Source organism: Chiloscyllium punctatum, chromosome 46 (genome assembly GCF_047496795.1).
Source record: "Chiloscyllium punctatum isolate Juve2018m chromosome 46, sChiPun1.3, whole genome shotgun sequence".
Taxonomy (NCBI): Eukaryota; Metazoa; Chordata; class Chondrichthyes; order Orectolobiformes; family Hemiscylliidae; genus Chiloscyllium; species Chiloscyllium punctatum.
This window is the reverse complement of record NC_092784.1, coordinates 54,340,453-54,364,511: the sequence shown is the minus strand read 5'-3', so window position 1 is coordinate 54,364,511 and position 24,059 is coordinate 54,340,453. Positions and strand designations below refer to the sequence as shown.

General features: G+C 40.6%; 1 protein-coding gene across 1 annotated transcript; it reads left to right on the top strand.

Moving 5' to 3' along the window:
• The first annotated feature begins 2,349 nt into the window (after window positions 1-2,349).
• Window positions 2,350-22,362, top strand: LOC140468064 (calreticulin-like). Its single transcript, XM_072564249.1, has 9 exons — window positions 2,350-2,611; window positions 10,306-10,407; window positions 14,030-14,233; window positions 15,875-15,969; window positions 16,841-17,050; window positions 17,161-17,274; window positions 18,305-18,448; window positions 19,638-19,730; window positions 21,053-22,362. Exons 1-9 carry the CDS (start codon window positions 2,524-2,526, stop codon window positions 21,245-21,247), a joined length of 1,245 nt encoding a protein of 414 aa, XP_072420350.1. The 5' UTR covers window positions 2,350-2,523; the 3' UTR covers window positions 21,248-22,362.
• Window positions 22,363-24,059: the final 1,697 nt, after the last annotated feature.

Genomic DNA, 24,059 nt, shown 5'->3' with positions numbered 1-24,059 from the left:
AATTAGGAACAAACAATAAAAATTGGTCTGAACACTGATGCCCACAACGTATAAGCAAGTAATAAAATAAATTGTTACTCCAATCTTAAAGGTGTCCTTCAACCAAAAACAAGAGCTTGTATTTATGTAGTGTCTGGATGGTGTATTTATTGTAGCAAAACACCCAGGGTACTTCATTATAAAAGACAGTATGATAGAAGGGAGCTATTAGATCAGATGACCAGGTATTTTAGCATCAGTGTCCTTGAAGGAGCCAATTGCACCAGGTCATGATCATCCAAAACTAACTCTGGCCATGTGCTTAGGATGCCTGGATTCTGACTGCAAAAGCACATCTTTGCCCAGTTTGAGGATGGCACTCAAATGAGAGGAAGGCAAAGGAAGCCCTTCAACATTCACCTGAAGGCTGGAATGAGCTATCAGAGGAAGTGGTGGAGGCTGGTACAATTACAACATTTAAAAGACATCTGGATAGGTTTATGAATAGGAAGGGTTTAGAAGGATATGAGCCAAATACTAGCAAATGGGACTAGATTTATTATCCAGTTGGCATAGATGAATTAGACCAAAGAGTCTATTTCCATTCTGTAAAACTCTTATGACTGTAAGGCTTACCTTCCTCATGGGCAGCATAGTGGTTCAGTGGTTAGCACTGCTACCTCACAGCAACAGAGACCTGAGTTCAATTTCAGCCTTGGGCCACAGCCTTCTGTGTGGAGTTTGCAAGTTGTCCCTGTGTCTATGTGGGTTTCCACTGGATGTACAGGTTTACTCCCACAGTGCAAAGATATGCGGGTTAGGTGTGTTTGGCTGTGCTAAAAAAATTATCTGCATCATTCAAGAATACGTAGGCTAGGTGGATTAGCTGTGTAAATGTGGGGTTATGGGAATAATGTAGGTGGCTGGTCTGGGTAGGATGCTTTCCAGAGGTTTGGTATGGGTTGATTTTTATTTTCCTGCACTGTAGGATTCTATGATATTTATTCTTTGTTTTTGTGTACCGTTTAAATGCTAGTCGAAATCACTAATGGTGATGGTCAGATCCTGTGTTTCAATGAAGTGGAGTATTTTAGCCAAGATTCTATAGCCCCTCAAGCTTGTTTGGCCCTATTCAATAAAAATATGGCATACTCTATTAAAACTGAATTGCACAACACAAATGCATATCACCCTTTAGCTTGTACTGGTCCCCAGTGTGCTGTTTCCTGTGAAAGGAATCATTATTTGCTAATCCATCCAAGCCTGCACATCCCTGGACACCATGGACAATTTAGCGTTGCCAACCCACCTAACTAGCTGAAAATGTGTTGCTGGAAAAGCGCAGCAGGTCAGGCAGCATCCAAGGAACAGGAGAATTGACGTTTCGGGCATAAGCCTTTCTTCAGGAACCCACCTAACTAGCACACTGTTGGACTGAGAGAGGAAACAGAGCACCTGATGGAAACCCACACAGACATGGTGCAAACACCACAGTCCCTCCTGGTGCAGTGAGGCTGCAATGCTAGCCCCTGTACAACCATGCTGGCCCATGTTCCTACGTGCCTGGCTGTTCCTATAGTGTTATGTTCCAATCTTCCAATGTTTCCATCTTCCTATATTTCAATGTTCCAAGTTTTCCTATGGTATAATGCTCCTATGTTTTAATGTTCCAGAAACAAACACAGAAATTGCTGTTGAAACTTAGCAAGGCTGGCTGCACCTGTGGAGAGAAAGCAGAGTTTTGAAGAAGTGTCACTGCACCCAAAACATTAACTCTGCTTTCTCACCACAGATGCCAGATCTGCTGAAATTGTCGAGCAATTTCTGTGTATGTTTCAGATATCCAGCATCCACAATTCTTTGTTTTACTCTTATGTTCCTACATTGCCTTGCAGCTGGTTTGCAAACTCTAGCCATATCTCTCGAGTTGGAGGAGTGGGGGCGGAGCAACATGTCCTTTATGACTCATGTTTGATTGACAGACATGTCCACCAATGGTTAGCGGGCACATGCGCCGGGCTGGTCCCGCCCCACTCCTTCCGCCGACCGAACATGTGGTCGTCGCCCATTGGCCGAGAGCCCTGGTCGCCTTGACGTTCGGGGCGACCAATCGGCATTGGCCATCTGGGCACGCTGCGCAACCTAACTTGCTGGTGGGTTGCGGCCCGGTGTGGGGTGGGGGGTGGGGAGGAGGGACGGGCCGTCAGGTCCTTGAGTGATGGCGGCCGGGACCAATCAGGAGCCGGATCAATCCGCCGCAGTGGCGAGGCGACCAATCAAAGGGGGACGCCGCCGGGACGGGGGCGGTGCGCTTTGGCCGACTGTGAGGTTTGTATGACGCGCGAGGTATAAAAGCGACCGCGGGGGGGCTTGTTCATTCCTGGTGGCTTCAGCTCTGTTAGAGGCTCCTCGGTTCACGTGTTAAACTCTTCCCCTTTTCAGCAACCCCCAAGTACAAGCCCGCGCCCGTCCATCCTTCCCCCCCCCCCCCCCGATAAGTAATTTTAGGGAGGCCATATAGTCGAATACATCCCCTTCTCGAAGATGAAGACCAGGTTGCTGCTCTGCCTGCTGGTTGCCTTGGCAGCTGCAGACCCCACCGTTTATTTTAAGGAGGAATTTACTGATGGAGGTGAGTTTGAGGTGGGAGAAGGAGTAGGCCATCCTTGGCTGTAAACCTTTCCCAAAAGTGTTCCCAATCTGATATTGATGTATGTGTGAATGAGACTGAATCTGCAACTCCTTATTTATTTATCCAGCCTTTCTGGATCAATCCAGATTTGGGGGTAAGAGGGTTGGGGAGCAAAATATTAGGGAAGTGTCGACCTTATTTTTTTTTTCTCCCTAACTATTTTTTTGGGGGAAAGAAATAATTTCCTGGTGTAACAACAGTTTTTTTTGTGTGTATGTGAACTGAACATGGGGGAGATCAGTGAACTTTTTGTTTCGGTTTTCTTTTTATATCAAAAATGGAAGTTTTTTGAGACTTGAAGTTTATTTTTCTTCTTTCAATTTGTGCAGTTGGCGTATGGAATTTATCTCTTTCTTCACCCCCCCCCCCCCCCCCCATTTTTGTTTTGTGTGGTGCTATTAGATCTTTGATTTAAAGGACCCAACATTTTAAAAATTAGAATTACCACTTTGTTGAATTTTAAAATTTTCACTGTTTTTCATTTAAACTTCTTTAAAACACCAACATTTTGGGGCGCTTGGCTCACTCTAAGTATGTCTTTATTTATCCATCCAATGTAAAACTTGGAAAGGATTTAAACCCTTCCTTTTCAAAACATTGTGCACAAACTTGGCATTTTCCCTTTTTGTTTAGGGATGTTAGTTTGGAATCAATGATGTCCATCTCCATAAAATGTGCTGGCTTTTATGTCCTTTTAACCAGGTGGTATGCAAACTTGCCAAAAGGACTTATGAATGTGATCATAAAGCATTTCATTTTGTCTTCTATTTTGATCTATATTTTATATTAGTAACAGTTACTTAATCCAGTTTATTTGGCTATGTGCTGTTTGCAAGATTGTTAAATTGCAAGCTATCAAGTGAATAGGTAAGTATAGGGGCAGATCTTTCAAAACTCTCTAGACCCTGAATGTTAAACAGTTACCAATGGAGAAAGGTAAAGTAAGTCTACTTGCCCTTTATAGATTGTCTATTCTAGTTTGTTTAAGGGAAAATAGAAGCTATTTTGACTTTCTTGATGTCCTAGGTTTTCTTTAGGTACCACGTTGAGACAGATCTAATCTCTACTGAGGATGGTGCCGATTTGATCATTGTATTGGGGAAGACCAGAAAAGCAGGCTACATGCTGGATAGTGATCGCTATATTCAATATTTCCTGCAAAGTGGTTTCTGTTTGCAAAGGTTACCCCTTTGCAACTCCACCTACTTTCCCCTGTCAAAAAGCCTGAAGACACGTAATATGTAATGTTGCACAAGCTAATTCCAAAGTTGTGAAATGCAGAATGGCTGTGGAACTTCTACAGCAAAGTAGGCAATAGATTTCCTTGTTAAACGGAGGAAAGATCCTGTCATGGATGATTTTTTTTTTTTAAAATTAGTTTTTGGCGAGCTTTGCTGCCAACTTGTGTAAACTAAAATCCTGTTTTTGGAATATTGTGGAGTTTGTGCTGTTGCTGCCTGTTGTCTTTTGAAAGAAACCTATGCAGCATTGACATAGTGGCAGTGGGAGAATCAGGCCATATCTCCATTCGCTGCTTACAACCTGTATACTTGTAAATTACCCTAATTATCATGAACCAGTCCAGGGCACCTCCGAGCTGAAGATGGTAAAGTTAGGGGTAATGAGTTTAGATCCGAGTGGTGCTGGAAAAGCACAGCAGGTCCGACAGCATCCGAGGAGCAGGAATTCCTGATAAAGGTTTTTGCCCGAAACGTCGGTTTTCCTGCTCCTCTGATGCTGCCTGACCTGCTGTGCTTTTCCAGCACCACTGATCTAAACTCTGGTTTCCAGTATCTGCGGTCCTCACTTTTGCCTTGGGGGCAATGAGTATATTTTTGGCAGAGAAGTGATTTAGAAACATATTAAGGAGGAAGAGAAGTGAGGAAATCTTTTTTGACAGTGACATGGGTGTGATCCCTCAAGTGTAGTAATGGTACCGTGAGTAAAGTGGGGACTTGCGAAGAGAACACAAATTATGGTCTGGAGTGACTTTATAGAATGTCAAACCAAAAATTCTAATTGTTTGATTACAGTATAAAACATATGGTCATTGTCAATCGGTTATTTCCCATTCATAAGTTCTTGTCAGAAAAAACTCATGAATTGAGTTTCATGAATGTAAGGAGTTCATGACCTTCTCTATTTTGAGGGCAGTTTGAATACATCTGTATTCTGTAATAAGGAAATGCTGTTTACATGGATTTAAAACCACCTCGGGTAAGAAATTCTTTGAATTCCTGTAAGCTGTTATTTTTTTCTTACACTCTTGATTGCAGAATTATTAGGAAATCAACTCTTCAATCTTGAACAGTGCCTGTACCATATCCTGATAGTGAAGCTGGAAAATTATAGGCCAATTAGCCTAACCTTGGTTGTTGGTAAAATTCTAGAATCCATCATTAAGGATGAGGTTTCTAAATTCTTAGAGCAGAGTCTGATTAGAACAAGTCAACATGGATTTACTAAGGGGAGGTCATGCCTGACAAACCTGTTGGTATTCTTTAAAGAGGTGACAAGCAGGTTAGACCCTGTGGATGTGGCCTAAATAGACGTCCAAAAGGCCTTTGATAAGGTGCCACATGGGAGGCTGCTGAGCAAGGTGAGGGCCCATGGTGTTCGAGGTGAGCTACTGGGATGGATTGAGGATTGGCTGTCTGACAGAAGGCAGAGAGTTGGGATAAAAGGTTCTTTTTCAGAATGGCAGCCGGTGACGAGCGGTGTCCCGCAGGGTTCAGTGTTGGGGCCACAGCTGTTCGCATTATATATTAATGATCTGGATGAAGGGACTGGGGGCATTCTAGCGAAGTTTGCCGATGATATGAAGATAGGTGGACAGGCAGGTAGTACTGAGGAAGTGGGGAGGCTGCAGAAGGATCTAGACAGTTTGGGAGAGTGGTCCAGGAAATGGCTGATGGAATTCAACGTGAACAAATACGAGGTCTTGCACTTTGGCAAAAAGAATAAAAGCACAGACTACTTTCTAAACGGTGAGAAAATTCGTAAAGCCCAAGTACAAAGGGATCTGGGAGTGCTAGTCGAGGATTCTCTAAAGGTCAACATGCAGGTTGAGTCTGTGATTAAGAAAGCGAATGCGATGTTGTCACTTATCTCAAGAGGGTTGGAATATAAAAACACCATTGTGCTACTGAGACTTTATAAAGCTCTGGTTAGGCCCCATTTGGAGTACTCTGTCCAGTTTTGGTCCCCACACCTCAGGAAGGACATACTGGCACTGGAACGTGTCCAGTGGAGATTCTCACAGATGATCCCTGGAATGGTAGGTCTAACATATGAGGAACGGCTGAGGATCTTGGGATTGTATTCATTGCAGTTTAGAAGATTAAGGGGAGACTTAATAGAGACGTACAAGATAATACATGGCTTGGAAAGGGTGGATGCTAGGAAATTGTTTCCGTTAGGTGAGGAGACTAGGACCCGTGGACACAGCCTTAGAATTAGAGGGGGTAAATTCAGAACAGAAATGCGGAGACGTTTCTTCAGCCAGAGAGTGGTGGGCCTGTGGAATTCATTGTCGCAGAGTGCAGTGGAGGCCAGGACGCTAAATGTCTTCAAGGCAGAGATTGATAGATTCTTGTTGTCTCGGGGAATTAAGGGCTACGGGGAGAATGCGGGTAAGTGGATTTGAAGTGCCCAGCAGCCATGATTGAATGGCGTAGTGGACTCGATGGGCCGAATGGCCTTACTTCCACTCCTATGTCTTATGGTCTTAAGCTATCTTAGTACTGGAGCCAGCTCTTTTGTCAGAAAGAATAAGCAACTGTTGCTTGTCTTGGTGTCCCCTCCAGACAGGAATATCCTTACTTGAATGTTGTAACATTAATTACTGTGTGGGCAAAGGTTGCTGAATCACATGTGTCTGACTAGAACAAATGCCAAGACTACTACCAATGAATGATTTGATCATCTATCTCATGGACTAGACAACCATTTCTCACAAGCTATTTGTTTCTACTGTGGCAATTTGTTTTTTTAAATCAGATTTCCTATCTGGTTCCAGGCAGGCTATAGTGTGTAGCCATACAACACTGGTTGTTGTGCAGCTGACCAGTTGGGTTTAACCTCTTTAAAGTACTCTGTTCTTGTGTTTTTGCATGTACTTCCAGCCTGGAATGGTAGAGGCTTCAATTTTGGACCATCATGTGGCTAACCAGGAACTTCTCCCCCTTGTCATGTGTTGGAAGGATTTGAATGGTTGATTAACCTGTTTCTCCAAGGCCATTGTTTCCTGGAATGGGACTTCAACCCAGAGAATCTCTCTTTTTAGAGCAAAGATGCTTTTCACTTTTGCCATAAGAGCATCCCTACAACAGGTGCAAGTGTTCATAGCTTTTTTTTTAAAAAATAGAAAATTGAGCCCTCTCTCTCAGGTCTGCTTTTCTTTTTTTAGAAGCTGAAGTAATTTACAGGAAATATGAAACAAAAGCACAAAATGCCAGAAAAGCCTCAGCAGGTCGGGCAACTTCTGGGAGGGAAACAGCTAATGTTTCAAACAGATGACCTTCCATCCAGTTCAAGACTGAAACTATTTAATTCTCTCCATAGAGATCTGCCTCATTCCCAGCATTTCCTGTTTTTTTTTAATAAACCTAAAACATCTGTTTCGAGACCATTTTATCTCTCTTTTAAGTTGTGTTTCTGCCCTGTGTGCACACGAGGGCTTAAACAAAACCTATTTTCCCCAGTACTTGTAGACCCGGTTTTAAACTGGAGCAGGAAATCTGGTATTGAATGCAGGACAGTATTAAGACTGGTAAACTCTGCTTTTGGCATCCGATCTAAAAGAGCATTATAAATTAGCTTTAAAATGAAAGCTGCAGCTTACAACAATTGCATGGTGGATGCTAATTGAGTCATATGTGGTTTCCTTGTCAGTTTAACCTGTAGACGATAATCCAGAAGTGCATACTTGTGGACCAAGCTTGGCTGAGTTGCTTTATAGTAGTACTAGTCCTCAAGTTGTCCCTCTTTCAAAGGATTGGAATCCCTCTGTCTTGTTCTTCTCATTTAGAAGTTTGTCTGTTTGACACACATGGGCCAAGTTTACATCAGTGGTGGATTACACAACACCAGATCCCTACCTTGCATGGAGCTTTGAAGTGTTGCCAGTTTAAAGTACCCACTTGCTGTGCATGCTAGTCCTGGTGAATTACCAGCACTCCAAGGGATCCCATCTGCTTTAATCTCCAAGCAAAGGAGTTGGATCAGTATAAGAAATAAGGGATAATACATAGAGCATTGTTATTTCTTTAAATCTTTGCACTTTTGATTCGATGTCTTGCTGGAAGATTTGTTACAGTGAATAGAAGCTATCTGAAGAGAATGTTGAAACTAGTAGTTGGCTTTCAAATTGTGGAAATTAGCTACCTGTGTTTGGAGCTGTTGTACAGTGTAGCAACTGGCGCCAAGCTGCTTCATCAGTCTGATTTATGGGTGATTGTTCTGAAAGGATAACTGTTTGTTTTTGTCATTCCCTAATCATAGAATCCCTACAGTGGTGAAAGAGGTCATTCAGTCTGCACCAACTCTCCAAAGACCATACTGACCAGACCCACATCCCTGTAACCCAACATTCCCCATTGTTCACCCACCTAGCTTGCTTAATCCTGGGCAACAGGCACATTTTAGCATGGCCGTTCCACCTAATGCACACATCTTTGGACTGTGGGAGGAAACCCACGCAGTCACAGAAGGTGGAAACTTCACACAATCGTGCAAGGCTAGAACCTATTCAGTTCCCGGTGCTGTGAGGCAGCAGTGTTAACCACTAAGCCCCTGTACTGCCTGATGCTTAGTATCTCCTGTAATATATGCTAACACTGGCATATTACATTTCTGCATTAATTTGCTTTAAAATAAATTAATTGGTCCATATTCATATGAGTGGGCTAACATTCACTTGGGCCTTGTACCTGATCAACTGGGTCACTGACATTGGAAAATCAAGTACCAATTTCACTACTTCTCTAGAAATATTTTCTGCTCTGTTAAATGTTCTAAATAAAATGATTGTCTATTTTGTTTTATTTCTCACATCACTTTGGAAATCAATTTTTCTTAAAAAGCTTGCTTAGTATAAAATATAAAACCCATCTTCCTTCCTTCCCAACCATCTGCTCCACCATCCTCTCTGACCTATCACTTTCACTCCCACCTTTCATCTACCTATCACACTCCCAGCTACTTCCCCCCCCCCCCCCCCCCCCCCCAGCCCCACACCTCCCATTTATCTCTCAGCATCCTTGGCCCACAAGCCTCATTCCTGATGAAGGGCTTATGTCTGAAATGTTGATTCTCTTGCTCATTGGATGCTGCCTGACCGGCTGTGCTTTTCTAGCACCACACTCTTCGACTCTAATCTTCAGCATCTGCAGTCCTCATTTTCACTGTTTTCCCTGGAGTGTCGGAGGCTGAGGGGTGACCTTAGAGGTTTACGGAGTTATGAGGGGCATGGATGGGATGAATGGGCAGGGTCTTTTCCCTGGGGTTGGGGAGTCCAGGACTGGAGGGCATGGGTTTGGGGTGAGGGGAAAGATATAAGGAGGACCTGGGGGGCAACTTTTTCATGCAGAGTGTGATGCGTGTGTGGAAAGAGTCGCCAGAGGCTGGTACAATTGCAACATTTGGATGGGTATATGAATGGGAGGGGTTTGGAGGGATATGGGCCAGGTGCTGGTGGGTGGGGCTAGATTGGGTTGGGATATCTGGACTGGTTAGACCGAAGGGTCTTTCCATGCTGTTCATCTCTATGACTCTCTATAATTTTGTTTTACCATGGCCATCCCAATCACTTCCCTTGTGCTTTCCACCTTGCCACCCCCTGCCCGGAGTATGTTGTGCAATGCCATGGGTGCTAGTAACTTTGCTGTTTCTCAAAACATTCAAAATTTAGAGTAATGCAACCTCCCTCCTCACCCCATCACCAAAGGAAAAAGCTGAATTTGCCTTTTATTTTTGGCGAGCGATCCATGCTGCCCTTTTCACTATAAGTTGCTGGTTAATTGCCATGAGATTTCGCACATTTGTCTCTGGAGCTCAGAACATAAAGCCCATCGTAACACTTTTCTCATCCGCCTGTATTCAGCATCAAGCCTTAGATTGTTCTTGACCATGTGGGTTAAGTATTTTGGATAAGCTTATTATGAAAACTTGGGATCTCTTGACTATTTTAAAGTTGAATCCACAATTAGCTGACTATTTTCACGTTTCAATTGAGTTGGGATTTTGCAGTCTAAGTAATCCACACTTTATTTCAGTAATCAGGCTACACAAGCTGCTTCCTGTTTTATTGCTGAGCCAGTCTCCATATTTACACTTTTTACTTTTACAGGAATAAATTGAAAGTAAAGTTAAAGCAAGTTATATTGATATTGGTGTCAAGTGCTTCTTTCCACCTGTTCAGCTTTCAGTGGGTGTGACTTAACTGAGCTGTCTATATAATGAAAAACCTACAGAGCTGCCACCTAGAGGCCTGACAAAATGGTGGCAATGGATACTGGATTCAGTCTGCATTTTCAAAACTTATGCATGAAAGGTTCTTCTGAAACTCCTTGAAATGATTTTATGATCTGAGGCATTTTACATCTTACACTAGTGTTTTTGCTTTTGTGCAACAGATACCTGGACACAGCGATGGATTGAATCAAAGCACAAATCTGACTATGGAAAGTTCAAGCTGACTTCTGGCAAATTTTATGGTGACCCTGAGAAAGACAAAGGTATGGAAATTTCTTTGCTCACTATCAGGGTTTAGACCGATGTGCTGTTTCCTGACTTTTACTTCCAGTTGTAGTTAAAACAGAGGCCCTTGTATAGTGTTGCTCCAACCAGTCTTTCCCTAAGGCAAGCCAAATTGTTTCTGGCATCAGGCAGACTTTAGCCTATGTGACCTCTTGTCTGTCACTGACCAAAATGGCCCATCAGCCTTTCACATGCTGATTTTTAAGTCAAGGGGAGGTTTATGAATGCAAGGAGTATTAAGACATCGCAAATAGATCCAGCCCTCCCTTGCCCTTAATAGGTCTGACTTCTGTCTAATATTGGTATTGAATTGAACCCTTGCATGATGCAGAGAAGGTTTTAAAAAAAAACGATTTAGTTACTTTGTGGGGGGGTATGTTGTTGGGAAAGCACAGCAAGTCAGGCAGCATCCGAGGAGCAGGAGAATCAATGTTTCAGGCATAAGCCCTTCATCAGACAGTTGCATGTAAACAGACCAGGTAAGGACAGGTGTTTCTCAATGAAGGGCTTGTATCTGAAATGCTGATTCTCCTGCTTGGAAGCTGCCTCACCTGTGCTTTCCCAGCAACACACTCTCAACTCTGATCTCCAGCATCTGCAGTCCTCACTTTCTCCTCCTCTCCTTGGGAAGGTGAGATAAGAAAATAACTAAATTTGGGGAAGGGGAATTCTGCCTATCGATATTAAAGTGGAACATACTTCAAGGCAGCATGTTTTCCTTTACTGCTGTGTGGGCTGCATTTATTGTCTCTCTAATTGTCCTTGAACGGAGTGGCTCGCTGTGCCATATGAGGGCAGTTGCACTTAGTGGATCTGCAGTTGCATGTAGTCAGGTGTGGTACTAGAAAAGCACAGCAAGTCAGGCAGCATCTGAGGAGCAGGAGAGTTGACATTTCAGGCAAAAGCCCTTCATTGTGCAGTTGCATGTAGACAAACCAGGTAAGGGTAGGCTTTTCTATTGAGTTAAGTGATCCAGATCCATTTTGACAACTGACAAAGGGTTTGTAGTCACACTGACTTTGATAAGAACTTTCAATTGTATTGAGTTTAAATTGGTCATTTTAAAGAGGTTATAGATGGGCAGTTAAGAAAACTGTAAGTAATCTGGGAGAGTTAGTGTGGTTTTATGAAATGGGAATCCTCTTAAACCAATTTCTTGGACTTTTTTAAAGGAGTAATGTGTGGATAAAGGGGAGGCTCGTTGATGTACTGTATCTGGATTTCTAGAAGCTGTTTTGATGACCAACTGTTAATTAAATGATTATTTTGCAAAATAGGAGGGCATGGCATAGGCATGATATACTAGCATGGATAAAAGATTCACAGAGTACACTTTAGGCCTTTTCCTGATTTGCATAACATGACAAATGGAATCCCTCTGGGGTCTGTGCTGTGAAAGCATGCTAACTATATTTGTGGATGAGACCAGTGTGAAGAGGAAAGTATTTGTGAAGAGGATAGAGGTTGCCAACTTGTTTTGGAAATAGAGGAGAATGTGAGGGTAGGGGACAAAAAAAAATTAAAAGTTCTTCACTTTGGCAGGAAAAAGGTATGACCAAAAGTAGTGACTGCAGAACTCAAATTAACAAGTTGCAAAGTTTGTATACAGGTACAACAAGTAATCAGAAGGCTAATGGAATAGTCAGTTTTTGGGGAATTGATCATTGAAGATGTTGAGCTTCTAGTTATACAGGTTATTGGTGAGACCACATCTCAAATACTGCATGTGTTTGTCTTTTTTTTTATTTTAAAGAAGGATGTTGAGTGCATTGGACGTGGTTCAGAGAATATTTACTTGAATAAGTAGGTTGTCTTTTGAGGAAAAGTTGGGCAGACTGGATTTATTGTCACGAGTTCAGCAGAATAAGAGGTGACTTGATTTAAAGCATTCCAGATTCTCAACTGTCTCCACAAGGTGGATGTGGAAAAGATGTTCCTTTTTGTGAGTGTAGAATTAAAGGGTACAATTTTAAGGGTCTTTTTTTTTTTTGTTTTGTTGTTTTTTGGAACAGAAATGAATGGGATTTGTATGTTGACTTTGTAACTCTGGTGGATGGCAGTGGAGCTTGTCCTTAATTTTTATGGTGGGACTAGTTGATTCTTGTAATGGGACCTAAGATTGAGTAGATAGGAATTTAGAATTTTGAACAAAAAGTCATAATCACATTAAATGGCACAGCGGGCCTGAGGTTGAAAAGATTAAGATGAGCTGTAGTAGTCTTTGTCTTCAATATCTTTAATTATTGCCTTGCAGTGTGCTCTAGAGTGGTGTTCCTAATGTATTGTCTTGCTGTGAATGCTGGGATAAATCTCCAGTCTAAATGGCTTCCAATGGATTGCCATGTCGACAGGCTGAAAGTAAAATCTGCCATAGTTTCTATTGAGCTTCTGTCTTGCCTTTTTTTTTTGTTGATCACTCTTTTCCCTCTGAAAGATTCTGCATCCATAGATCAATTATCAACTCTGAAGCAAGATAATCTGAGCTGAAATCTTTGTACTAAAGGTACTCACTATCTGGCTAGTTGGGTCAGAAGTAGAATTCGTGTAGGGTGAGGTCATCTCAGGCATTCAGAAAGGATGCCTCTTGCCAAGAGGCTGAGAATTGGTACTTCATGGAGTTTTTGCTGGGTGAGTACTGGGTAGCTTTTGCTTGGCTTGGTCTTCTGATGTTAGTGCTGTGATACATGGCAAATCAATAGCTGGTTCAGACTACCTGGAGTAAACTTCTAGCGAATTTTGAATGCAGCGTGAGATTTTAAGTCGTTGCTCTAAAAAATGTTTTGTGCATTGAAACTTGGAGAATTGGCCATGAACCTATGGTTATGAATGCTATGCTCTCATAGTAAAGATGTTATATGTATATTGTAATTGTGTAGTGAAAATCTGCGAAAACAATCAGGGGCATTTAATAAATGGTAGTGCTCCAGCTCCACGTAAATTTAAATTCCACTATAATAGATGGTTACATTTAATTTCCACAAATATATGGAAAAGAAGCAAATCTAATGTTGACAGCTTAATTGCCTTTTATAAAGACAAGTAAATCACTAATCCTGTTTTTAGGGAAGGAAATCTACTGCTTTTACCCAGTCTGGCCTATATGTGACTCTACTCCCACAGTGGTATGCTTGACTCAGATGAGTCATTGGAAATAGGCAATAATTGCTGATATAGCCAGTGGCACCCACTCTTCTGTAACTGTTTTGATGGGATGTGGGTATTACTGGCTAAGCCACCACTTATTCCATATTACCATGAGCCTAAACCAGACCAGGGTTTTTCTAACCATTAGCATTGGTTTCATTGTCATCATTATATTCTCAATTCCAGATTTTTGTTTTTAGAAATCTGGATTTCGCATTTCACTGTGTCATGGCAGGGTTTGAGCACAAGTTCCCCAGAATGTTACCGGGGTTTCAGTATTATCGCAAATTATTAATCCAACTAGGGTGAACATCTTAAACCATCTTGTATGTATTGGAATACTGCAACATGCCTTTATTTCCTATTCTGTTTGTTTGTTTGGTTTTTTAAATTTTGTTTCAGAGCTGAATTTACTTAACCTCTCAGCACTCATTAACTGTTTTTCCTCAATTCCAGGACTCCAGACAAGTGAGGATGCCAGATTCTATGCCATGTCTGCAAAGTTTGAACCCTTTAGTAATGAGGGGAAGACTTTTGTTGTTCAGTTCACGGTGAAGCATGAGCAGACCATTGACTGTGGTGGTGGATATGTGAAGATCTTTCCCTCAACCCTAGATCAAACTGATATGCATGGAGACTCAAACTACAATATTATGTTTGGTAATATTTTTTGGGTGGTATTATATTTTTCTCACTACTACAGTTTCCCTCTTCCCTCAATATTTTCAAGTGTTCCTCACTGGAGATTGGTTAGCAAAATTAAAGCACATGGATTAAGTATTTGGCTGATGGGCAGAAAACAGCAAGCACAGATTGGTTATCTGTGGCTCAAGTGGGGGCCTCCCAGCTGATCACTGGGGATCAAGTGTAATGTTTGCCAAAGCTGACATCAATAGTAAAATGAAAAGACTTTGAACTTTTTTCAACACCTTTGCATGCACATGTGGCCTACAAAAAGCTCTTATTTACCTTTTTTCTATGTAATGTACATTTCTACACTTCATTTAGGTTTTTAATTCTTTAATTCCAAATTTGGTGCAACTGCACATGCTCCAGGGTGCCAGCAGGTTCTACCAATGTTTTGAAGTTCGTGATTACTCTGTGAGAAAGAGACAGTGGCATAAAGAGAATTTAAACGACTTGATTACTGTATGCCATGTTACACCCTTGTTCAATGTGGGGATAAATGAGGTTACTTTCTTTGGAAAGAGGGACAGATGTGTGGAGTAACTTTTTTAAATGGAAGGAGATCTGAATTTCCTTATCAATAAGATTCTGAAGGCTAGAAGGTGCTTCCAGTAAGCAATTGGGAAGGCTAATAGTATCATTAGCCTTATTTCAGGGTTTGAGTGTAGGTGTAGTTCACTCTTGCTTTGATTGTAAAGAAGCATGGTTGGATTGTACTTGGTCTCCTTACATTTAAGGATGTTATTACCATCGAGGAAATGCAACAGAAGTTCAGGGGATTTGTTCCTAGCAGGACTGTCTTGGGGGTGGGGGGGAAGAATTGGGCAAAGTGATCTTTTATTTTCCAGAATGTCAAAGAATAGAAGGTAGTCTTGTTGGAAATTGTGAAATACCTCCAGGGATAGCAGCAAGTAAGCTCACCCACCCCCCCCCCCCCCCCCCCCCCCCCCCCCCCCACCACCCCAAACCCCAGTTGAGTTCAGAACTAGGGAATATACCCATTCCAAAAAAAAGGCACTTTGGACAGAATTCAGTAAGGGTTTTTTAAAATAAAAAATTCTGTTCCAAAGATTCTCAATTCTACGTACTCAAAAGGTAGAAAGAAACCTCGTTTATGCAGCAAGATCGCAAGGTCTTGATGCTTGGCTAAATTGTTATCTGGAATTCAATTAACCAAACAAAGTATTCCCTTCCCGAGTCCTTTGGATAATTGAGGTTTCTCTGTATTTAAGATTGAGGTAACATTTACAAAAGCCCATAACGTTAAGGGATCTGGAGATAGTGAAGGCAATGGGCTTCTTGTGAATGATCAACCCATGATCCTGTTGAATGGTGAAGCAGACTCCATGGACTGACTGGCCTACCCTACTCCTATGAGGACAGTGTGCATCATGTTTCTAGTTGTCTGGGCATGTACTGGATCAAAACGGTTCTGATTTTACCTTAAATGTGACTGAATAGTTTAACTCGCTAACGTATTTTCAATTTTATTTGATGTGCCACAATTCTGGTGTTAAGGAAGTGGTTGTGTAATTCTGTTTGCCAAATGTTGTAGGATATTGAAGTGTTCAATCGTGAGTCAAAATAATGGTGTTGCTTTTCTCATAATTTCAGGTCCTGACATTTGTGGTCCAGGAACAAAGAAAGTCCATGTGATTTTCAATTACAAAGGGAAGAATCACTTGATTTCTAAGGATATTCGTTGCAAAGTGAGTAACAGCTTTGCCACTTTGTCTGCGAGTGACACCAGTTTTGATTAAACTGTGACAAAAAGAGGCTAAATGTACAAATGTATCTGAGCAGATGACAAACTTCAGCTAATATTGTGTGGTGGTCCTTTTGTCAGAATTGAAGAAAGAGCTGAGATTACTTTTCCCACTTGCATTATAGTATCCAGATTTGTATCACATTAATGGTCTGATAAGAAATGGTATGTAAAGTCCACTCCTACACCAGTCCATAGTTTTTCACCTTGAATATTGACTATTTTGTTGCTCATATACATCTGTCTTTGAGTCGATAGATTGTGTGCAGAACTGTTTGGAGACTATTTTCAATTGACTTTTAGTAATCGAAATAGACTATCCTTGTGGGGTTCCTTGCAACCAGAATAATTTGTTAGGACCAGTTGCTGTAATGGATAGAAAAATAAATTGTGTAGGAAGAGGTCACAACAGTAAGTTGAATAAAGGGTTAATTATGATATTTAATGTTTAGTTTACACTCCAGTCTGAATGTTATGACCTACCCAGCATGCTTGACCACATGTGCAGCCTGCCTGCTGCTATAGTGATGCAGCATAGTAATTCAACATTGTCTTTGCCAAACTCCAGTCATGAGCAATGGGACACAGGAGCAGGTTTGACTATTAGGGCTTCTGCTTTGCCATTGACCAAAATTATGGCAGATCTGGTGTGGTCTGAACTCAGTTTGTCTAATCCCCCTCCATAGTATTTTGATTTGCATTTAAAATGTATCTTAACTCCTTTTTGGCAATCCACAGTTTTAACCACTTGACCAGCTTTGGTTAAAATGGATTGTAACCCATTTTTTAATCTCTGTCCTAATGTTTAACTATAGGATGATGAATTTTCACATCTCTACACCCTCATTGTCCGGCCAGACAATACTTATGAGGTGAAAATTGACAACCAGAAGGTTGAATCTGGTAGCTTGGAAGAAGACTGGGACTTCCTTCCACCCAAGAAAATTAAAGATCCAGAAGCAAAGAAACCAGAAGACTGGGATGAACGTGCAAAGATCGATGATCCAGAGGACAAGAAACCTGATGTAAATAAAGCTTTTCAGAAATTGTAATGCTGAAAAAGTTTAACTTTTTGTGCTCTGTCCTTGCCCAACTGCATTTCTGAATTATTTTTTCTTTTCTTCTTTTTTTCCAGGACTGGGATAAACCTGAGCATATTCCTGACCCTGATGCCAAGAAACCTGAAGACTGGGACGATGAGATGGATGGTGAATGGGAGCCACCTATGATTCAGAACAGTGAATATAAGGTAATGGATAATCAAATCAAAAATTTTGAATTGTTAAGATGCCTGACTCCTGACTGTATTGTTACCCTTGGTGATACTTGGGAATCTATTGCTGGTTGCAATATTTTATTTGTGAAAATTGACAACCAGAAGGTTGAATCTGAACGTTGTTTTGAAAGCAAGATGTTCTGTGTGCACATGACAGGAAATCTTTCCTACCATAAAATTTGTCTGATTCTTAGTGTGGCTGTTTCTTTAGCTGTTTGGACTTAGACTCCAATTTGGAGCTTCCGGCTCTTTGCCCACTGTGTGGTGAGACCTCTGTTCACTAGAACAAGAAGTTAATTTCACTAGCCCCTTTGCAAAAACTGGCAGAAGTAAATCAGGCACTTGTCCGCCAATTTTTTTTTCCTTTTTTTATTGTTGAATGCTTTACAACTACCAGTTTTGAGCTTAACTGAAGCATTAAAACTCTACCCATTGAGAATTTGAGTTTTCTGGGTATTGTACTTCTCTATCTTGTCACATGACTTGTTCTTGTTTTGTTGTACTGCCAGAGCAACACTTACAATGTCATACCCACAATTCTGTTTATCCAGTCTGTTACAATTGCTTGCCACCAGTCATCAGTGCTGTGGTGTATCTTATTCAAAATTCTAGAATGATCTTGATTCTTAACTTTTGAACTGGCATACTTCTGTGATTTCACTTGAGGTGTATTTGCTAGATTGTCTCTGATTTTTAAAACTGACACAACCGCATTAATATCTCAATACTTTCAACTCCATTCTGCTGTTCCTCCACTCAAGGTGTAATTTTTAGACAAGCAGCAAGTAATGATTCAAACTTGATCTCTTGTAGGTCTTGTACACTTTAGAGAAGGTCACATCTGATTCATTATTTGCTGTTTGACTAAAATTGTGCTTTTTATTTCTGTAACTTGCATACTGTACCTTCTCTGGCTTTAAGTTGAAAATGCAATTAACCAAATTGGGTTCAGTCAGGCCATGATGTTGAAATTATTAATAATTCTAATGTATTTGCGACCTAGGGTGAATGGAAACCACGTCAAATTGATAATCCAGATTACAAGGGCAAATGGATTCATCCTGAAATTGATAATCCTGAGTACACTCCAGATAACAACCTTTACCTTTACAAAGATATTGGTGTGATTGGTCTGGACCTCTGGCAGGTTGGTTTACATTTTGTTTCCCTTAGCAAAATGCCTGAACTTTTTAAGCTTAGTATTAATATTTCTTGAAGAAATCACTTATTCTTGTGCTCCAGCCATTTAATTGGATGTCTGTAATAGTGTTCATACTATGCCTTTGTGGCTGGCAAAACTTTGGGTCTTTATATCTCGTTCTCAAGTTCATGAGCCACAGGTATGGACATTTCTATTCCTTTATTGGCAAGTTTTTAAAAGCTATTTCCATCTGGGGACATGATGAATTTAATGCAAATGTTAATTTTAAACTTGTCCTGCAGTGCTTCATAAGCTCATAATTAACTCATTAAAACTGAGGATTGTGACTTGCATTCAGGATGTTATTGGTCAGGCCACAATGAATAACTGTTTGACTCTGTTCATGTACTTTAATAGTTAGTTTCTGCATTATCATTATGGAGTCTTGGCCATGAATCTGAGATTACAATTCTTTTAAAAAGGAAAAATCACACCCAAAAATCATGGCATTTCCTTGTGCCTCACAGCGCCAGAGATCCGGGTTCAATTCCCGCCTCAGGCGACTGACTGTGTGGAGTTTGCACGTTCTCCCCGTGTCTGCGTGGGTTTCCTCCGGGTGCTCCGGTTTCCTCCCACACTCCAAAGATGTGCAGGCCAGGTGAATTGGCCATGCTAAATTGCCCGTAGTGTTAGGTAAGGGGTAGATGTAGGGGTATGGGTGGGTTACGCTTCGGCGGGGCGGTGTGGACTTGTTGGGCCGAAGGGCCTGTTTCCACACTGTAAGTAATCTAATCTAATCTAATCTAAATAAAAATGTTATTCCTCATCAGTTTAAACAATGAGCTATAATCTTTCTGCTTAAAGATTTAGCTGTTTTTTGAAGTCACTAAAATCTGCTTTTCAATAAGGCAAAGCTGTTTTTAACTTGCAGAAGGAGAGCTGAGCCAACATTTTAAATGTTTTCCTTTCCTTTCCTTTAAGTTTTTTTTCCCTTTGTGGAAAGGAGCATTTTAGGGTAAAATTACATTTCAGAATTGAAATGTCCACCTCCATCTGCACGAAGTAAATATTTATTATGCACCATATGCTTTGCTGGTATTCTGTCTTGCCCCACTGCCTTCTAACTTGTGCATAGTTGGGTGTGAGTTGATATTTTCCAAGTCCTATCACTTGTTTGCTTTTTTTTTTTTGTCAGGTTAAATCTGGAACAATATTTGATAACTTCCTGATCACAGATGATGAAAAGTTTGCTGAAAAGTTTGGAACAGAAACCTGGGGAGCAACTAAGGTAAAGGTGTAATACATTCCCTGCAGGCAGTTAAATCCACTGTTTCAAAAAGCTGGCTATAGAAAACTGCATGGGAGCAGAATTGTTTACAAAATCAGCTTCATTTTGAAATATGCATTCTTCTCTTGATATTTTGACCACTTATTTTTGAGACCTGTTCTCACCCAATGGGAACTAGAATGAAAATCTCTCTGAAGGTGTAATGATTATATGGAGTTTACTTGAGTTTGTTACATCCTGCTTCTTAGTAAATACTGTCAAAAATGAATGAACAGTGAAATTGACAGTTTTTAAAAAAAAAATAAAAAACACTTTTATAATAAATACTGTGCAGGTGAAGCCATGGGTGCTTCCCAAGCATCATCTTAGTGTGATCCATTTTACTGTCTCGTGTGTGATCTGGGGTGAAAGATTATGCCCAAGACTTGGGTGAAATGGAGGGGGCCTACGTGGAGACTTCATTGGTTGTGCTGAGGGGAGCAATAGAAATTGTTTGGAATTAGTGAAAAGGTAAGGCTTATATCACAAAGGGAAAAAAATCTACTGTGTGTTGCAGTGACAAATGAGGCTTGTGGCCCAATCCATTAGGCTGCCCCCACCAATTTTGGGGGCGGCGTGGCTGTAAAAAGCACAATTTTAAGAGCCTTTAGCTGTCTGAAATCAGTCTCAATTCAACAGCAGTCATTACTGGCGATAGAATTTGCAACCCAAAATCTCATCTCTGGCCATGACCTACAATTTAGGAATTCTGGAGCTGGGAATTTTGGGAAAATCTTTGTGCATTGAAAGGCTCTTACAGCAATCTCCAAGGTAGCATTTAAAGAAGCTTTAACTCCCCTGCACAATTTGTGGCAGAATTTTCCATTTGTGGTTTGATTTGCCTTTTGAAAAGTGAAATCTCCCATTCAATGTAATCCTATGGCAGATACTTTCTCCTGCTCCAAAGTAATGTTGTGTGAGGACTGCAGGTGCTGGAGATCAGAGCTGAAAAATGTGTTGCTGGAAAAGATCAGCAGGTCAGGCAGCCTCCAAGGAGCAGGAGAATAGACGTTTCGGGCATAAGCCCTTCTTCAGGAATCCTGTTAGGCACTTTGGCTCTCATTGAATCGGAACTCATTGAACAGGAATTTTACTTTCCTGTTAGCTGCACTGCTGCTTTTTTTAATCCAGGTTTTTTGAGAATCAAAATTCTCATAGAACACTCATTTAAATGGAATGCTTTGAGGTTGATTTTGTGCTTTGAAGTTCTAATGGCCTTTTTGTATTTGTTAAATCTGTTCTCCTGTGTCTTTTTTTTTATATATTAAATTGTCTTTGTTCAGGAGCCAGAAAAGAAAATGAAGGAACAACAGGATGAAGAGGAGAGAAAAAAGAGGGAGGAGGAGGAAGAAAAGGATAAGGAAGATGATGCTGAAGGTGATGAGGAAGAGGATGAGGATGAAGAGAAGGAAGAAAAAGAGGAAGATGAGGAAGAGGAGGAAGATGAAACTGAGACCATTCAAAAGGATGAGTTATAAAGATTGTAATAAATGTTGAGAATGAATGGCAGCAGGGCAATGTGCAGAAAAGAATTACACAAAGCAATTGGGACCCCTTATTGGAATGTTTTTGTTTACGAACAAATTTAGAAAAATGAGTCAGGTTTTTCAGGGTTGGGGCAGAAGGTGAAAATGAGGATACCCACTGAGGAGGGGACTTCTGAAATTTCTAAACCTTTCTTATCAAAACTTTGGTAGCTGGAGGTCAGTTTCATTAATGGTGAGGAGGGAGAGTTCAAACCCGAGTGGAACTTGGATTGATGTGTTTTGCATCTTGAGCATGTCACCCTGACTGAACACTTAATGGTGATCCTGGGAATCATCTGAGCATTTTTATGCTTTTTTTTTAAACTGAGGCGTTAACATTTTTAAACATTTAAGTGGGTCAACCCCTCAGGTTAAAATTTGGTAGAAGCCCTTATCTATTTGCTTGCTGCCAATAATTTCCAAATTTGGGTTCCAATGCTGTTAGATTAGCTTGTTTTGTCTATTTGTCTAGGTAAACATGATACACTGAACAGTGTACTTGAGCATGTTTGAGATTCTACAGTTGATGCCAGTTAATTTCCAGGGTCTACTACTTCATAAGTTTTTATTTGTTTGGTTTTTGATAACCACTCTTCCCAAGTGTAATTAAAATCTGGTGATGGGAATTAACATTAGGGATGATCTGATTTAAATTGACCAATTTCACTTCCATTTGGGAGTTCCCCATTTAACAGGCTTCAACTGTAATTATATAGCTGCCTTTTTCCATTCAGAACAATTGGGTTGAGCAGGACTGCACTGGTTATATATAATGGATGTTTATCAGCTCTTTCCAAATCCAGGGTCAACTTTGCCTTTGTATTTTGCATTCTTTATAGGGGTTTCAAGGAAAGGAAGGGAAAAGGTTTCTTTATTTCCAACAACATTCAAAAGGAGACTTAAAATTTCTGTACAGACAGAGTCTAAAGTTGTCATTTTAATCCGTTATTTAAATGTTGTAAATTGGTGATTTAATCGATGACTGTTTGGAAAACTTGTTCTGCGTGCAATACAGAAATACGTTTGATCACATTTCTACAATAAATACCAATGGAAGTGAAATGACATTTTTCTTGTCCTTTGAATTTCTTGGACTTTTAGTATGGGGTTTGGGGGTGATGTAAACATGAATTTGCTGGTGAACAAAGCAGGAGTTGGATAAGCCATTAGAGTTGCTGGGCTACAGCAATGCAATAATGCAAGAATCAATGTTTGGACTTCAGCTAATTTTAATCTATAAATGAATAAAGGGTCAGGATAATCCTAACCAAGATTGCTGATATTATAATAGGTGGAAAAGTAAATTTGAATAAATCTCCAACTGCACAAACATCAATGGGTAAGAATTTGGCAGATGCTAATTATAAAAAGTTATCATTTTGGATTTGGGGATCAAGAATTAGATTAGATTAGATTACTTAGTGTGGAAACAGGCCCTTTGGCCCAACAAGTCCACACTGCCCTGCCGAAGCGCAACCCACCCATACCCCCACATTTACCCCTTACCTAACACTATGGACAATTTAGCATGGCCAATTCACCTGACTGGCACATCTTTGGACTGTGGGAGGAAACATGGTTAAAACCTCAAGCTTCTGTTCAGGGGGACCTGGGTGCATTTCTATTCATCACAGTTGGCATGTACAGAAAACAAATTAATTCCTGTTATTAAAACTTTGTGTAGCTGGGGCTAAAGATCTAGTTCCTCCTATAATACTTTAAAACTACTGTGTTCTTGAGTAATACTAAGTTCAATTGAACTCTTTGAAGTGCACTGGCTAGATGGCTATTCTTTCAATGCGGTTTTCCTGTTCACTTTCTTTGGTTGGCACATCCTGTGATTTTGAAGAATCAACACTTCGGCCAAAAGCCCTCCATCAGGAAGGGCTTTTACCCAAAACTTCAATTCTCCTGCTCCTCTGCTGCCTGACCTGCTATGCTTTTCCAGCACCACGCTCTCTACTCCGATCTCCAGCATCTGCAGTCCTCACTTTTTTGCCTTCCTGTGATTTAACCAATTTTCACATACTGCCTTCTCAGCTGACCTTTTAACTCATTCGGAGAATTTTGCAGCACAGTCCAAATGAATTTGTCATGCCATCCCTTCATTAACCCCTAGTCCAATTTCTGTCTTGAATAATATTGAAAATAATTTTACATAAGAGCTATTGAATTCTGATTCCACTTTCTGTTGTCCTCTAATTTTAAATTTTACAAATAAAGATTAAGAGCTTGCTTTTCATATCCCTAGTTATTTACCAGACCTACATTTTTGGTTATGAAAACTGTCAATTCCAAAATGTACAATTCTAATCATTTTTACACATTACAAGATTTTTAGATAGCAATGAACCACTGCTATTTGTGCAAAAACCATTTTCGAAGCACATAATATGAAATGTTGGCTTTCAAAGAACTGTTCCATGGGCTGTGGTTTTCAGTCCCAGTTCAAGCCCTCTAGTAAAACAGATCTTGCCCTACAAATGGGTAGAGAGAAAATAGTGGATTAACAAAAGCAAGTTATAACATTACTGAAGTTTGTTTATGCAACTCCAAAGTTAACATGTTTTGAAATGTTGCACATTGACACAATACTTGTACTCCTGCCTGTCCCAGACAATGGTTATTTCAAATTTAAAGACTTGTACAGAGTTTTCAAACTCTACTGCAAGCCTTTCAAAGGTGACAGCTGAACCCCAATAGTTTGTAAGCTGGAACTGAGTTTGAGCACTGGCAGTGAAGACAGAGTGAGGGGGCAATCTAG